At 58.7% G+C, this 17,423-nt stretch overlaps 1 protein-coding gene across 1 annotated transcript in view; it reads right to left on the bottom strand.

Moving 5' to 3' along the window:
- Positions 1 to 17,423, bottom strand: part of CMIP (c-Maf inducing protein) — a 230,246-nt gene that overhangs the window by 12,935 nt on the left and 199,888 nt on the right. The window contains exons 8-13 of the mRNA XM_012648221.1: positions 17,208 to 17,311; positions 15,601 to 15,705; positions 11,665 to 12,018; positions 3,243 to 3,308; positions 1,881 to 1,907; positions 1,569 to 1,617 (exon numbers count right to left, since the gene is read on the bottom strand). Coding sequence (XP_012503675.1) covers positions 1,569 to 1,617; positions 1,881 to 1,907; positions 3,243 to 3,308; positions 11,665 to 12,018; positions 15,601 to 15,705; positions 17,208 to 17,311 — 705 coding nt within the window. The remainder of the gene's footprint in view (positions 1 to 1,568; positions 1,618 to 1,880; positions 1,908 to 3,242; positions 3,309 to 11,664; positions 12,019 to 15,600; positions 15,706 to 17,207; positions 17,312 to 17,423) is intronic.

The following is a 17,423-nucleotide window of genomic DNA, read 5'->3' as shown; positions in this document are numbered from 1 at the left end:
GAAGTCCGTGTTGGACACAAAGGCTCACTTTCCAGGGGAATTCTGAGACTGTCGTCACACGCAGCAGGAAGGACTTCGGTTTAAGAAAAATGGAGACGGTCTCTGGTACCCGACCATTTAAAAGCGCCACGGCCAGCGTTTCTGCTTTTCCCACCACGCCTGAGGGTCACTTTCAGAATCGGCGTTTAGAATCATGGTGTTCTAGAACTAGATCTTTCTAGAACTAGGTTGCACGGTGTGGTGTGGAGACCAGCACATCAGAACCACCTGGGATGCTTGTTGGAAACGCAGATTCTTGGCTCGCCCAGGCCCAGCGAGCTGGAGCTGTGAGGGGAGCAGTGGGGGGGCTGCTTTTTAACAAACTCCTCGGGTTTGAGGACTGCTCTAGAACAGCTAGATTTCGAGCCCAAGGAACTGTGGGTTCTGGGTCACAGTGACCTGCGCTGGTTGGACACGGGCGAGGCCTTGGTGTCCACGTGTCCCCACATTCCTTCTCAAACCCCACTCCCCACCCCCCTGCCCAGTACTGGCTTTTCCAGACCGAGGCCCAAACTCCACCTGTTCAAGCTAAGTCCAGCCGGGTCAGCACCACCTTCTCCCCGAAGCCTCCCAGGACAGAGTGAGGAAAACTCACTCTCCTCTGCACAGGCTTCTCCTTGCTCTGCCGGGGGCACGTGTGTCCGGGTTGGCCCCGAACTGGTCCCTGCTGCACCCCAGAATCCATGTGTACAGAGAGGGGGCTTGGAGCTCCACGGGGCGGGAAGGCTCATCACATGGCGCAGGGAGCCAGTGAGCTGGTCATTAGCACAGCTCTGGAGCCAGGCTTCTTGGGTTCGAGTCCTGCCTTAGCCACGGACCAATGGTGCAACAGTGGGGATGTAACTCAGTTTTGGTTTCCTCAACTCTGAAAGGGTCATTCTGATGTAACGTGGGGACGATAGAAGCTACTCATAGGGTCGTTGTGAGGAGTCAACGAGAAGACAAATGAGACTGACGCAGGGTAGGTACATGCTGAGGGCCAGGTGCTGCCATTAGGGGCATATGGATGCCGTGGCGGGAGAACAGCTACAGGCTGGTTCGCAGCCCACCGACATCCCTGCCCGCTCGTGCGCATGGGCTCTGGGGTGGAAGGGGGAAGCCCAGCTTTTGTGAGGGACAGAGGGACCCCTCGGGGAGGCCCTTGGTCATCATGCCAGGAAATAAAAACCCGGCTCGGATTCCCCCCTCAGCCCACTGATCCACAGAACAGCAGGGCCAGACAGGATGAAAACGCCGTCCCGAGCTAGTTGGGAGCCCCCCACCAGCCCACTCCAATCGAGGCCTCCGCTGCGTGGAGAAGCCACCTCTTGCTTGCCTGGGATTACAGTAAAACACGGACATCAGAGGCCGGGCTCTGACACCAGGGTGGGGCTGTGTTTAGGCACAAGGCAAGGAGCCTTTGTAAACCGTCTGACTGCCCGGCGGTGACGAGGAGGCCCCTGCCAGAGCCTCAGAAGGCCTCTGAGAGGCCCCCACGCGTCCTGCCGTCCCCAGACAGCGGACCCACGATGTGGAAAGAAAGGCCTCACCTCTTGTCGCGGGTCTTCAGCAAACCTCTGAATCACGTACTTCAGTTCCCTGGAAGAGAGAGGGGCAGGGCGGGTGGAGTCACCCCAGGGTCCCCAGCTGGAAGGTGTGGGGCCAGGGAATGGCTGGGAGGGGGCCAGGGAGCCAGGCGGGCCGACAGGTCCGGGAAACGCCAGGATGGGCTTGGACACGTGTCTCGGGAGAAAGTGCGTGCCACAGAGAAGGGGCCAGGAGGAGGCCGGCCGCCGACGGAGGACCTCCGGACAGAGGCCAAGCGTACCGGGAGGTAACGAGGGTGGTGTCCAAATACTCACTTGGTGAACTTCTCGTGGGCGAGAGCTCTGCGACAAAAACAAAGGAAAAGCTGGCAGTTAGCGGGGCACTTCTGAACAGCACAATGTTCCAAAGACTTTCCTCTGGGGACGTCCAGACTCTGTGTCTGGCTGGAAGAATGAAGAGGAAGCTGGGAATGAAGTGCCGACATTCTGTCCCTGCTCAATGTTCCAAAACAAAGGCCCCCTTTGATGAGGCCGAGGACCACAGTAACACGAACAGACTGAGTCCCCCAAACCGCCCAAGCCCCCCGGGGCCCACGCCCGCGAGCAGGAGGGCGCTGAGCCGTAACTGGCGCGTGAGCACGTGCAGTGCACGGGCCTCCAGGGACCCGGGTGTGTTCGTTAATTGTTCCACAACGAGGGGCGCCGCACTCGTTACGGCCGCATCGGCGCGGCCATCGGGGACCACCGCTCCAGGCGAGCTGCGTCACGGGCCACAGCCCAGCGCGGCCCGGCCTGCGGGGACAGGCTGCAGCCAATGACGCCGCTGCTCTTCCGAGACCCCAGCGCCTCTCAGGAGTCGGATTTCTCCGGTCTCCAGTCCCGGGGGCCCTCGGGGAGCGGCCAGGCCAGCAAATGGGGCAATTACTCGGTGTAATGGGCCCTTGCAGAGCCGCATTTCGTAAACAGGGCCCCGTAATCGGCTCCTGAGAGAGCCCGGCTGCCTCCTGGGGCCTGGCTTCTTCCAAGCTATTGAAACAGAGACCTGGAGGCATTTTAGGGCCTGGCTGTTTAGACAAAGCCTTCTCCTCAGGCCGTCGTCCGCCAGCCAGTTTCTCCCCGCTTCGCTGTGATAAACTCAGTACTGGGGTGAGGGCTGGCGAGACAGAGATGCAGGCTCCATTTCGGGCCGTATTTGCCATGGAGCCTGAGCTGGGCACCCGTCCTGGGTGTGATAATCGCTCGCAGCGTCTCGCTGCGGCACGGCAAGCAATGCCACACGCGGTACACTGTGGTTGTCACCGTCCCCCCTGGAGAGAGGAGAGGCGGGTATCACTGCTCCCGCCTGGCGCATCATGGCAACTGCTAACTTCACTGCACGCCAGGTGCCGCGGGGAGGGCCGCGTTTGCGCTCTCAGCTCCGCGAAGCCTTGTAACAGTGGGAACAGGCAGGACCCACAATCTCCCCACTTTCTAATTCCCCCATTTTCGGGGGTGGGGGATGTGCCTCCCCAGGGGTCCCGCAGCTGAGGACGTGGTTGGGCTGGGACCGACGTCCCCTTGGTCTACCCACTGTGATACGGCAGGTCCCCCGAATGGCTGCTCCCCACTAAGGCCTTAGTGCACGACTGAGGCTCTTCTGACAGGTCAGAGGGTTCCCGAGACGCGCGTGGGACTTACTCTTTGGGGAATGGAATGGGTTGAAGCAAACTGGCCAGAGACGGTCTCCAGTCATCGTAATCCGACCTAGGACGAGAGAGCGTGACAGTCAGGTTTGGTCGGGACAAGGACAGGTTTGTGATGTGCTGTCCCAGAAGGAAGGATGAGAGCCTGCAGGAGTCAGGTGACACCGACAGCTCTGCACACTCCAATTTCCGGGAAGCCGCGAGGACAAGCCGCCTAATGCTCGCGGCGTGGCCACGAGTCTCACCGACAGAACCTCTCCAGAGCCTTTCCTGTGGCAGCTGGAGTGCATTAGCAACTAGCTTGGGATTTTACACCCCTCGCCTCTGAGCCGAGGCTACACTATCACGTCCGTTCCCTCTTTTGAGCCATTAGGCGTGTGAAGGGCTGAACTGTGGTCCCCACTTGCGCTTGTGTACTGAAGTTCTAACCCCCAGGATCGCAGAATGTGACTGTATGGGGAGATCTGGTCTTTAGGTTAAAATGAGGCCACTGATGGGTGTCCTTATAGAAGAGGAAATCTGGACACAGCTTCACCAGGGCTGTGCGTGCAGAGGAGACCACACGCAGCGGGGAGGTGCCACCTACAAGCCTCAGGAGAAACTTGCCCTGCCGACACCTTGACCTTCCACTTCCGGCCTCCAGAACTGTGAGAAAATAAATTCCTGTTGTCTAAGCCACAGTTCTAGCAAACTGGTACAGGGGCTTAGGCTGGGACTGCAGAGCCAGTCTCACCTCCGATTGACCAGAAGAGCCGAGTGGCAAATCTATAGACCGATTCATAAAAAATAATAATTCCGTGCTGTTTATTTGGAGTTTGGGTCAACCCTCCTGATTTGTATTGGATACTTCTATTCTTGCTTCCTGACAAGCAAGAACATTTTTACAGTTGTGCTAATGACAGTAAAAGCAATGATGATGGTGATAACAGCTACAATTTCACCAACGTGTCCTGCACGCATTGAATCATGCTGAAGAGCTTTACCTTGGTTCATTTGCTCTTCGCAAAAAGCACAACGAAGTCAGTATGATTAGCCCCATTTAACAGATGAGGAAAATGGAGGCCCAGAGAGGTTAAGCAAACTGTGCAAGCTAGCACAGTGGTGGCTAGTAAGAAATGAAATCCAGGCTTCTCTGACTGCAGACCCTCGGCTCTCACAGCCCTGACAGACTGAAGCTGAGATCTTAGCAAAGCCTAACACCTGCCTCAGCAAGGAAAGGGGATGAAACCTCAGTCACAGCAAGAGTAGAAAGTGCCACACGTTTAACCCTTTCACGAGGGAGCCTTCCTCTCGTGTCACATGCGTGGCCAGCTGGGAGAGGTAAGCTACCCACTCAGTCATCCACACAGCCAGGAAGAGGTGACGGGGGACTCAGAACCAGGTATTTCAGGTTCTGCCACACCAGTGTCGGGTTAAACCAGGCACGAGACAGTCACACCCCGTCCAACCCTGGCGAGACTGACACTGGAAACCACAGTCGCATTGATAACGACAGCTGCACGTCACTGAGCACCCACTGGGCGTTGGGACCTGTACCCAGCGCTTTGCCTGCATTAGCTGATGGGACCTGCCCAGTGACCCCGAGCGAGTCCAAATTACAGACGGGAGCAGTTAAACAACTCGCTGAGGGGGACCTTGGATTGGTGCCATGTGGAGGTCACAGGAGGGGAAAGCAACAGCTTCCGACGTTCCCAACCTACCAGCACAGCTGCATACAGAAGCAAATTCTTCCGCCAACTCTTCCCCCTAAAAGCTGGGAGGGCCCAGAAAACTAGAGGGGCACGCCAGTGTCTCAGTCTGAGACGAGATGGACCTATGCCATGCAGCAAAGCATTCACACGTGGCCCCCAGAGACCAGAATCATGACAACCCCCCTCTATAGATGAGGACAGCCAAGGCTCAGAGATGTTTCCTGATTCCCATAAAGTCACCAGCCGGCGGTTGAGATTTGACCTCAGGTGCTCTCTTACGGGGAGCCCAGAGCCCACGCTGAGCTGGGGTCCCTGGCTGCTCTGGCTTCAGGGACTCGGCTGAAGAGCAAGCCCAGAGCCGGGCAGTTCTCACCGACCATCCCAGGCCAGGCCTGGCACCTCCGAGGGCCCAGAGCTTAAACCCTCTGGAGCTGCCCCACCCGAGACACAGAACTGTCCTTCATGCTCCCAAGCTCATGCACATTTCACCTCCGACCAGCCCAGGGGAGGCTGGGTCTTTCCTCTGCAACCCCCTTGTTGGGCCACGGGACTGGTGGACAGTTGGCGCTCGGAAGAGGATTCAGAAGAGGACTGCCGAACCAAAGCCCCAGGCACACTGGGCCTGGGCCGGGACAGAGCCTGGGGTGTGTGTTTCACGCTGTAGTGGAAGGGGCATTGGCGAGTCTCCATCCTGCAGGACGGTGGGTGTCACCAGGTGCCAGCTCGCGTGGGAGGCACGCTGACCGCCTGACTTGGACCTGGGCAGCAGGTGCGAGTCTGGCACGAGGGGGCATGTGGACCCCTGTCCCGTGGCCCAAGTTGGAGGTGCTGCAGTCAGATGCTCCACTGGCACCGGCAGGTACGCCCCCGGGAAAGGCTGGGGTGCCTGGACCTGGGCTGGGCAGTGGGAAGGCCCTGGGACCCCAAGCCTGATTCTTGGTCCTACAACCCTGAAATTCCCTTACGTTTAGAATTCAGTGCTTCTCAACCTTCTTTCATCACCTCTCTCCCCAAGGAACTTTCTAGACTTTTTTTTACTAATTGGCCTCCCACCCCACACAGTTTCATGCTGCAGACATCCTGCGTATCTGTTTGCGTGCCCCATGTCCAACTGCGCCTTATATAGAAACAGAGGAAGACGTTTTCGCCCCCAAGGACAAACACGCTCCCGTTGGCAATGGTCGGTTCAGATAACCCCTGGACGAGGGCTTTTCCCGCCCCAGCTTCCTCCAAACAAACCCATGATAAAGCGGTGGCCTTCAGAACCCAGATCATACCCTGGAAGGTTCTGAGGAAAGACGCAGACACCAGATGCTCAGAAAAGAATTACCAGAAAAGCCTGTGGCTGCGATAGGTTTAAGAGTGATGCTGAGTTCACCCGGTACTCGCTACGCCGCGTACTGGGCCCGGGTTTGCAAACCTTAATCTCCGGACGCCGTGCGAGGAGGGGACACCGTCTGAGTTCAGTCGCAGGAGGCTCGGCCGAGGACGCAGCAGGTCGGCTGGCCCGAGGCGCCTGAGGACGGAGGCCCACGCGCTGTGCCGCCCGCGGCCCCGCAGCCCAGGGAACTCAGAGGCCTGCGGGATGCGGGTCAGGACGCGGACACCTCTTCTCTGCAGCTGGCTTGTCTTCCCTCCCCAAAATCCCCTTCCGCCTTGCCTCCCACCTGTCACTGACTCTTATGGTTTCCAGAAAATCTAAACGTGGTGACAGCAAACCTGGTCTACAGCGCCTGTCCTGTGCCACGCCCTCCACGAGGGCTTCCCAGGCGTCAGCCCACACTTCTCCCAGTGACCTGTGGGGCGGCGCTCTTGCCATCCCCATTTTACAGGTAGGAAAACTGAGACTCGGTGGGCTGCAGCCCTGGCCCCAGGCCACACAGCTACTGAGAACTGGGGTCTGGACCCAGGAGCCGCCCTGTGTCTGTGCTCCACCCCCTCAGTGACACGGCGTCTCCCAGGGACAGTGGCCCAACTCATGCCTATGGAGGAAGACGACTTCCCCATATCAAAAAGAACACTTAGTTTTTTTTTTACTTTTTAAAAAATAAAGTACGTGCTGCATAGAAACGCCATTAAATACAGAACTCCAAGGAGATTTCAAATCAGCCGTAATGAGAGTGGGACTCGGAGGGTGTGGGGCTGCGGCCGTAGAAGCAGGTGGAGTCTGGGCTCTGGGAAGCCACGTGGCCCGGGGCTCACTCCTCCCGCACAGAAGGGGATGTTGACAAGGCTGCTCCCTGGGCCACGGGCGGCCTGCGCTGAGCCCAGCAGGAGGGGGAGGCCTGCCTCAGGCGCGGGTCGCCTGCCTCAGGCACGGGTCTGGGCTCAGGCCTCTTCCTCCCCAGCCCGGGGTCTGGCTTCCTGGCGGCTCCGTCATGGCGGCGCACACAGGACCCACAGGACCCACAGGACCGAGCGGCGCTGCGGGGGCACAGAAAGAGGAAGAGGGCAAGCCGACTTCCTTCCTCACTTCGGCCCAGTCCAGCCTTGAGAGTCTGCGGGTGGCTGCTGGCTCCACCCCAGTCTGACCAGTCTCGGGGGACAGGGGAGGCTGGCCAGGTCCCTGAGAAGTGGGACGAGGGACCCTCCTGTGGGTGGGCTTCTCTCCAGCTGGCCTCGGCGCAGGCCCTGGTGGGCGGCAGAGCTCCCGCCATGAGCGTTGGGAGAGCAGTGCCAGCCTCTGGGCTGGCGTGTGGGGCAGCCCTGGCTCTGGTGCGCCTGCTGCCTCTGGCCATCGGGCCATTCTCCCCTTCGGGCAAGCCTGGCCTGGGATGGCAGGGAGGGTGGCAGGCAGGCTGTGAGGGGCCTGAGTGCCCACCCAGGAAGGAGAAGAGGAGCATCCCGTAGGCCTCTGACATGCCTCAGGTATTAGGCACCCCCACGTTTAACCCTCACATTAATGGGGCCAGGCTGGCTTTAGAACCCCATTTCACAGATGAGAAATGGAAGCCCAGAGAGGTTCAGACACCTGTCGAAGGTCACAGAGCTAACTAGGGAAGAAGCGGGACTTCAATGAGCCTAGGTGAGCATGAAGCCTGTGTCTAAACCTGCTCCGTCTGGCTCCCGGGTCCACGTTCCTTCCATCATCCCCTCAGCTCAGGCCTTATGGGGTATTTTTTCAGCATCAACTTTGACCTGTGTTTGGAACAGTTTTCCTTTTCAAGGGTCTGCAGGGAATTCTTGCAGCTTAGGCTGCTTTTCAGAGGTGTCGAATTCTAATGACGCACGGTCCTTCCGACGCATGAACTAACCAAGGCTGTGCCTTTCAGACACCCCTCCCCACCGCCGGCCGTGCGGTGGGCTGTGCTGCCCTGCACCCCCTGGGCCCAGCAGTACCCTTTCCAATGGGGGTTGGTCACACTGGGCCAAGGCTCTCAGAGAGGCTCCTTAGCCCCCACAATGCCCTCTAAGCCCTCTGATTCCACAGGAAACCATCTACTTCCCTTCTTTATGTATGTGCTCCTGTGGGCAGCACTTCTATACTGGTAATAGCAGTTCACTCCTATCAAGAACCAGAGGCTGGGCCAGCACTGGAAATCTCCAACGTCCCTGAATTCTCACACAGTCCTCCGAGAAGGCACCCATTTTACAGGCAAGAAAACTGAGGCCAAAAGAGCCAAGACTGCTGCCCATAGTCACACAGCAGATAAGCCACATGCCACACTCCCTCCATGCTCAGATTCAAACTTCTTGCAATCCAAGCACGCACTGAATGCCATGTTGGTCTTTTCCCTCTCTCTCTCAAAGCACTGTTATTGAATCGATGGTGTGCCTTACTCTTATCTTAACAGTATCTTAAAACAGAGGAGACTGTTGCATCATAAATGGTGGCTGCTCCCATCTGGCAAGGGGTGTCCGCTCTGCACTGGGTGCTCAGAGCCCGCACCCCTCAATCTTTGTGCCAAGGTCCCAGAGCAGCCGCACTCACTCCACCTCCTGGCTGGGGAGCTGGGCTCAGAGAGGACAACCGACCCGCCCACGGTCACCAGTGTGTGGACATGTGGGATTTGGATCCAGCACGCTCTGAATTGAGCTTTTCCCAACGTAGCTCGCTTTGGAGCCTGCGGGCTGCTGGGCTTGTTTGCGTCCGACGGGTCTGAGGCCTCCAACAAACCAGCTGGGTTAGGGAAGGAAAGTTGGTAGGAAATGAAGTTCTCAGGCCCAAATTGTGTTCTGAGCTCCCCCAAGGTAAAAGAGGCTTCGGGAAGGATAACCCCTGCTTTGGGGAGACCTCTGGGCTGGGAGTGAGTCGCTGCTCTGAGCGGGAGGCGGTGGGCCCTGGCCCGGCAGCCCGTCGGGAACACCTCCTGGCCCTGGCCCCTGACCCCCACCCACGCCCTGGCGGCCGAGTGATGTGGGCAGGCGGGAGGTCTGGAAGCGCATCAGGAGGAACAGAGCTCTCATTCACCAGCGTGTTTATGAAGAAGCAAAAAAATGTGTGTCAACTGCATGATGAAATTTAAACCCTTAGCGCTTAATGAGAAGTATGAGTCAGGACCAAGATGGCAGAAAGCCTGGGCGTTTGTGGTGTTTGCAGAAAGCAGCTGGAGTCAGGGGCCGAAGCGGAGAGCAGGGCCCGTCCCTGGCCTGGCGCGCCCATGCCTCCACCAGAGTGAGGAGCCCCTCCCAAAACCTGGGGCCCTCGGGAGCTGACTGTCATCTGGGGGCCTGTCTGCCGCTGCTCTTCCCTGTCTTGAAGGGTCGCAGAGGGCTGAGGTGTGTGCTCCAGGATGCTGAGTGGAATCGGAACCTCCTCTGGCTGGGGAGCTGCTGAATGTGGCATGTCCCCACCTGGCCTCTGTTCCTGGGACCACAGGCGTGGCTGGCACCAACCCCCTGGGGAGGCCCTGCCCTTTCCTCTCCGGGGCAGGGCCCATGTGGAAGGTGTGTGGGGACGCTGCCTCCACAATCCTCTTCAAGCCACCAGAAGCCACTGTGTAACCGTGTGTGCACACGTAGGTGTGTGTTCACCTCCAGAGACACACACAGGGCGCCCCAAGGCACCTCCCATCCCGTCTCGCCAGCTCACGAGGCCACCAGAAGCCCACCGCCTGCCCTCCAAACCCAGGGCACACTCGGCCCGCGATGTGCTCATGACTGAGGATGAACCGACGCTACACGGCGACTCGGTGGAACCCCTGCACATGCCGACAGCACCACAGGCCTCCCCCAGATTGAGGGCCCCTGGTGCCCCTGGCCTCAGACAGGCACCACATGCCGGTTACATGTGATGACACAGCTGGGCCCCGGTCCCTCTGAAAAGTCCGGCAACCACAACAGACTGCACGTGCAAATGCCAATCTCTGCACCTGGGTCTCCCGAGAGTGGGCAGAGCCCTATTCTAAGGAAGGGGTTTGTGGGAGCCAGGAGGGGGAGGCACCTGCTGAGGTGGGGCCACGGGGCCAGCAGGGGGCAGAAGGGAATCCTGGAACCAGGCGCACGCGGAGGGTATGACTGCAGAGGCTGGCAAGACCCCTGGGGGTCAAGGACTAGGAACTACCCGCCCTCAGCCCCCACCATTGTAGCGTCACAGAACGGAGGCTCGAGGAGGGGCAGGGACAGGCCCGAAGCACCATGCTCAGAAATGGTACCACCCAGAGCAGACCCGGTCACATCTGCTGGTTTGTTCTCTGGAGCTTCTTCCACCAGCCTGGCCTGCGCCAAGCCCTCCCTGCCAATGGGAACTCGGCCAGGACAAGGCAGAGGGCACCCTGCACCTTGGCACAGCCCAGCCATTTTCCAAAACAACACTGCCCTTACAGAAGGCTCCCCCAGGCACACCCAGGCACACACACCAATGTGCACACACAACCTCACGGACACCCAGGCACAGCCACACACACCTGCACACATGCCCCACCACCCATGTAGACACATGCATCTGTATGTAGACACTCACACCCCAAACACACATAAGCATGTGTGGCTCACACAACACAGAAACACTCACACACTGGCTCACATGCACACTTGCACACGTACACAGAGAAACACACACTCTAATTCTTGTGTACAAACAGGCGTGTGCTCATAGCCACTCGTGCACACAACCAGAACAAGTGCCTAGACACACCCACACTTCTGCAATTACACACACAGACCCTCAAAACACACGCAGGCCCAGGGAGAAATCCACATCTGCCTACATCTGGCTCCTACACCCTCCACACACCCACCCCATGCACTCAGGCCGCCACACGTCTGCTGTCACACCCACACACACACACACGTAGCCACTTAGACACAGGAAGACATTCACAAGCTCAGCAGGAACCTACACACCTGACACAACACGCAGAGAAGTCCACACACTCGCAGACACACGGGCACCTTCATGCTCCTGCATGCCCTGGCAGACACATCCAGACACTCAAACTCATGCGCACACGCGTATGCTTGTGCACGCACACGGGCTCGGACGCTTGAGCACACGTGCAGACATAGCTATGCATGTATCTCATGTATGTGTATGCACGCACCGTATGTTCACAGATACACACCGTAGGTATTTGTGCACACACCCACATGTGCCCTCATGCACTTGTACATGTGCACCCTGTGTGCTCGCACTCACAGCCACACTTGTGCACACTCAGTAGTGCACTCACACACACACACCCGTGCCCACCCCTGGGTACCTCGCCAGAACCAACAAGCACGGCCGCACCCAGAAGCAAAGCCACGTCCCCACCCCGGCTGGCGGTGGCGCACGGGGGCACTCACAGCAGCTTGAGGATTTCCACGTGGCAGGCGAGCGTGCGGTCGGCCTGCGGGCCCAGCTCGATGCTCATGGTGCTGCAGGCAGGGCTGACCATGAGGCAGTCGATGAGGCTGGGCTCGCTGTCGTCGCCCGCGCCGGCCGTCAGCGCCGGCTTGGCAGTGCTGGTGCGTTCCACCTCCACGTGGATCTCGCTGGAGGCCACGACCACCGACTTGAGCCGCGCCTCGGACAGCGTGGCTTCCTGAGACACCAGGTCCGGGCTGGGGTGCAGAAGGCGCAGAGGTAAGGTGGGCTTCCGGTCGCATGGCTGCTGGCAGCCGTTCCGGATTTCCTTCAGGCTTGGGGAATTGTCGCGGCTGGGGGAGAGGGGAGAGAGGGCATGTGAGTGCGGGCATCAGTGGGCGCTCGCGATGCGCCAGGTGCCATCGTGTTGAACGCCTCCCTGAACCCCCAGAGGAGGCTGTGAGGTGGGACCATCATCACCCCCGTCCTGCCAGTGCGGACACTGAGGCTCTGGTGGGTGGGCAAGCTGCGGGCCTTGCAGACACGAGGAGGGGGCCTGGCTCCCAAACCCTGGCTGCCTGTGTCCAGAGCCCACGCCGTAGCCCCGGCTCCAGCGGGCGCTCAGTAAATACGCGCTAAATGAAGGAGCGAAGCTGACTCTACGTGACGGCATTCTCCTGCACCCAGACACCCTCCCCGACCACCTGTGACACACCTGTGACACATACTAAGTGATTCTGTAGCTGCTTCCTGCAGTCTGACTGCCCTCCTACTGCTGACCCTGTGGCCGCAGTGTGCCCCAGGGCTCAGCTCTACGGCCCACCACGCCCCCCGCCAGCGGAGAAACCCCAGAATTCTAGTCTGGGCCCTGGCATGTGTGGGGCCCTCCCGGCTGGGTAACCCCCCAGCTACGGCATCTCCGACTTCCTGGAGGAACACGCTTGCACAGGGGGTTAATGGGTGTTAACTGAGAAACGGGCTCTATGCATCATTAATGTCACAGTTGTTTGGCAAGTGCTGGGCCAAACATGATGAAATTTGGCCTCTCTACAGCAGGACGTGTCAGAACCTCGACCTGGTTAAAGCCCCTCCTCTCAACGAATACGTCCCAGTGGACCCAGTTTCCTGGGAGGCGCATCCAATGGACAGTGGTACCAGCAATGGGATTCCTCTGCTGGTGCTCACGGGCCAGCACAGTGCTGAGCTATCACACAGATGCTCACAGGCGTCGCTGAGGGTGTGTCCCACCATCTCCATGCTACAGGAGTGGAAAGGCACCCCCAGAGATTAAATGATCCACCCTGATCGCACGGTTTATGAGTTGAGGGAGATGGGATTTCAAACCAGATCCCTCTGAATACAAAGCCCAGGCCCCTCCCCACTAGTGGGGCTTCCAAAGTCCCTGAAGATCCTGTGCAGGTCCCCTCCTCCACGAAGTCTTCCTTGATTTCTTCATGTTGCTTACATCCTTCCTGCCCCACAACTCCTTCTAAACCAGAGCCTTCCACCCCCAGCTGGACACCAGGATCCCCCGGGGCACTTCTAAATGTCCTGCAGCCCAGTTAGATCAGAATCTCCGGGGTGGGGCCTGGATTTGAGTCATTTTTAAGTCTCCCCACATGCGCGGTCAAGGTTGAGACACACTGCTCCAAGTGACTCCAAGCACGATGGCATGATTAAAGACAGCTGCTCGTCTGGTCACTCCCCAAATGTGCCACCCGCATGTGCCTATCTCTCTGGGGCTCGAGGACTGGGCCATGCCGCTGGGTTCTGTGTCGCAGCTCCGAGGGCAAAGTGCAGGACTCGAACCCAGTGCACAGGGAGGGTCTGAATTTACCCGGCATGTGCCATGAGCCAGGCCGGAGCTGGGCCCACTGGGGTGCTCAGCAAATACACGTTAAGCTTTGCTGGGAGAAAAACACAGTCCCTCAGCTAAAGTCTGGAAATCCACAGCTGACGGGGAATCGTGTGTGGTCTGTGCGGGGAGGGGCGGCCCAAGTTCTCCTTCGGTTCAGATCTGATTTGCTCCCTGAGTGCTCGACACTCCATCCCCTTTGTTTCCTTTGCTGGGGCTGAGGAGTGGACTTTCAAGGCTGTTGGCTCAGACCGCTGATTTTTCAGAGAGCCGCGGTGACCTGGGTCAAGCTGTCTGTTCTCTTGAGCGTGAGTACACTGTGTGCCCACCGAGAGCACCACGACTGCCTGGAGGACATCGAGGGCTTTATCTCGCAGGGGCTGACCAACGGGGCGTGATGGAGCTGAGCCGGGAAACGTCTTGGCAGCGTCTCGCTTCCCAGGGTGCCGCTGACGTTCCGGAGGAACTAACAGCACTGGCTGGAACCTGGTGGTTCCAAACTACCAGGCTGGGTGGGAGGCAGAGGGACCCACCTGGCCACGCCTCCACCCTGGCGCCTCATTGTGACAGCTGCCCCGCGTCCCCACAGGAGAGCCCGCCCCTCCTGTGCATGCTCCCTGCAGCAGCCATGGGAGGAAAATCTGGAACTGAGATCTCACCACGTCCCTCCTCTACCTACAACCCACTGTCGACCTGCCAATGCTCTCAGAATAAAAATTCTGCCACAGAAACACAGGGGCAGCCCTGCCACTCCGAGTGTGCCCCAACCCACGGCATGGACCGGGAGCTCGTTGCGTGTGTAGCGTCCCAGGCCCAGACCTGCTAAATCCGGATCTGCATTTACCGCCCGCCCAGGAGAGCCCCGGGCCGCTGGGGTCTGAGCAGCTGCCTCTCCGTGGCCAGCCCTGTCTCCCTCCCCAGCTTCATCTTTTTCTTCCTTCCTTCCCTCTGCTCCAGTCACGCTGGATGTCCCTCAGCTCCTCCCCTGCAGGGATCCTCCACGTTCAGCTGCAGAATCCCCTGTGGGGTTCAGGGAGGCAGATCTCTCGCCCCGGCCCAGAAATGCTGCACCCAGGAATCTGCTTTTTAAACAAACAGTCCGGGTGACTCTGGAGCAGGTGTTCAAGGATCACAGACAGAAAAATTTTGCGACCAGGGGTTCTCAACTCTGGCCGTGCATTAGAGTTGCCTGGGGAGTTCAATGCAACAAACATCGGTGCCAAGGCCGTCCCAACTAAATCAGAATGGCACTGGGCGGAGCCTGGCCACCTGTTCCTTTCTTTTCTTTTTTATTAAGACATAACCCACCGTATGCTGGTAAATGTCTAGCAACCAGCTCTCCAGGAAAAAAAGCAGCCCTGGCCTGCAGTGTTTGCCAGTTTCCTCGGGGTCAGTACTCCCACCACGACCGACCTCGAGCTGCAGCACTGGGACACGTGTGCTCCCAAATGTAAGGGGCGAGCCGGCTCCTGCAAACCCTGGGTATGACTTAAATCCACGACAGTCACGTACATAACTCCCAGGTGCAGAGTGCAGAGACTACTCCTGTGCGATCACCACCCAGCTCGGGGTCCTCGATCTGGCTCTACTGACATCTGGGGCCAGATGATGCTGTGTTGCGGGGCCTGTCCTGTGCATGGCAGGGTGATCAGCAGTGTCCCCACACACAGGCACACACACATGTGCACGCCCACCCCCCACACACATTCACACGTGTATGTACCTTCCACTCACACATCTGCACACCCATGCACACAGCTGTGCACACACATGTGCACACATGCACAAGTCCATGTGTCGTGAGAAGTCTTCAGCATAAAACCTTAGCTCCTAAAGCCGAGTGGCCACACAGCCTTGCGGTCGCTGGGGCGGACTCACAGTGTTTGCTTTCTCAGCCACCTCCCCAGGTCCTGGGCCCCGGACTCAACGGGCTCAGGGAATTTGGCAACTACACCATGAGACCTGTCTAGCGAAAGCCACTCCACCTCCCCGGCCTGGCCGGTCCTTGGTGACTTGTGCGCACGATGGATGTGGCAGCGTGCCCCCCACCCAAGCCTTGCTGGCAGGGGCAGTGACTGACCTGTTGATGAACTCTTCGTAGCAGGAGTAGATGGCAGCCAGGCACACGGCCACCAGGTTGGGCAGGACCCGGGGGTGTGGGCAGTGCCCTGTGGGGCCGTGCATGCTGGAACAGAGCAGAGGGCGGGGGTGAGGCGCCTGCGAGATGGGAGGTGGGGAGGAGGCGGATGCCAGGTGCCACTCAGGCACGGGGCTGGCCTGCTCTGCCTTCGCCATGTGGTTGGCGACACCGGGATTTGGGTCCTGGCTGTGCCACGTGTAGGCGGCAGAGAGCAAAGCTCCAGGCTGTGGGCTCCAGATCCAGGGTGCCTGAGTTCGAATCCAGCTGAGTAGTCTTGACAAGCTACCTGAACGCTCTGCCCTCAGTTTCCTGAGCTGTAAAATGAGGACAACAGCCCCCGCCTCGGTGGGTTACAGTGAGGACCAAGTTTCCTAATGCACAGAAAGACCTGGCATGGGGTGACTGTATGTCCTGGGAGTCATGTTTCTACCTGGTGGTTTGGGAATAATTATTTATAACACCCCATTTTACTCTCGAAATTGTCCTGCTTTGGAAGAAAAATTACTATGGTCATCTTTGCTTATTAGTATGGGGTCTGGGACACAGTCACTAAGTCCTCATTATTTGTCATGCTATCTCTGTCCTGGGTTTCCTCATCTGCAAAGTGGGCGGACTGCGGGTCTAAGGATGACACCCGCGACGCTGTGGGAAATCGCTGCCGTGGCCACAGCTACTATGGCCAGACCTGACGGCATCTCACAAACCACAGCCAGGCGCTTTAAAAGGACCCTGAAGTCACCAGGGCTCAGGCAGAAGAGCTCGTCGTGTGGGTCTGGAAATGCTTTGTGAGCACATTTAGGGAGTACACGGCTTCCCAACTGGTTTAGAAAAGTTATTTTGATTTTCTTAAGAAAGCAGTAACGACGCCGGCTAACCCAGCGACAGGCATCCGCGCCGTGCTCGGTGCCGCCCACCCGCCGGCTCACCGATCGCCACACTGACCGGATGAGGGGCTCTGTGGTTCCCATGCTAGAGACGAGGAAACCGAAGCACAGACAGAAAATGAAAAAATGCAAAAAGCAAAAGCAAAACCGGACCAGCCGACCAGCCAAACAAAACAACCCCAGACACCAGAGGTGAGCAAGAACGAGAACATCTGGCTTCCTCTTGGTCGAGTTGAACAGCTGTGGGACCACAGCGGGGGGGGTCCTTGGCTAAACACCCCAGGCCCGCAGCGCCAGGGCTGCAGGGGCCGCGGGAATGCTAACACCGCTCAGGACCATGACCTTTCCCCGAGCTCCTGCTGGGCACGCGTGGCGTGCTAGGGGCTTCCTCGGATATTTCGCCCTCATTTAATTGCACAACAGCCCCCTATGGGCATCTGAGGAAACAAGATCAGAGAGGTGCAGTGACTGGCTCAATATCACACAGCAGTGGCTCAGACCATACACGGTGGGAAGGATCCAGCAGAGGCCCTCATAGAAGATGGGACGCCTAGAGCCTTTGAACCCCAGCAGCGGCTCCTCCCAGGCAGCACGGAGCAGGTGGCTCTGGCTGGAGAGGAAAGTGGGCTCGGAGGCAGGGAGGGGAGGGGCGGTGTGACTCACCTCTGAATGAACTTCTTCACCACCTCCATCCCCGCGTTGAGCTCGTTCAAGGCAAGGATGTACTCCTGAGTAAACAGCCTCAGTCGCGGGCACTTCCCAAAGTCCTGCAGGCAGAGCAGAGCACAGGAGTTGGGGAGACGCTGCCAGGCAGGGCAGGAGCCTGGGGCAGCCAGGACAACGGCTGGCGCGACCCAGCTCTGCCCAGAGCCGTCAGCA

This window comes from Propithecus coquereli, unplaced genomic scaffold, assembly GCF_000956105.1.
Source record: "Propithecus coquereli isolate 6110/MARCELLA unplaced genomic scaffold, Pcoq_1.0 Scaffold280, whole genome shotgun sequence".
NCBI classification, from domain to species: Eukaryota; Metazoa; Chordata; class Mammalia; order Primates; family Indriidae; genus Propithecus; species Propithecus coquereli.
The sequence above is the reverse complement of the archived record's forward strand: the minus strand, read 5'-3'. Positions and strand labels throughout refer to the sequence as shown.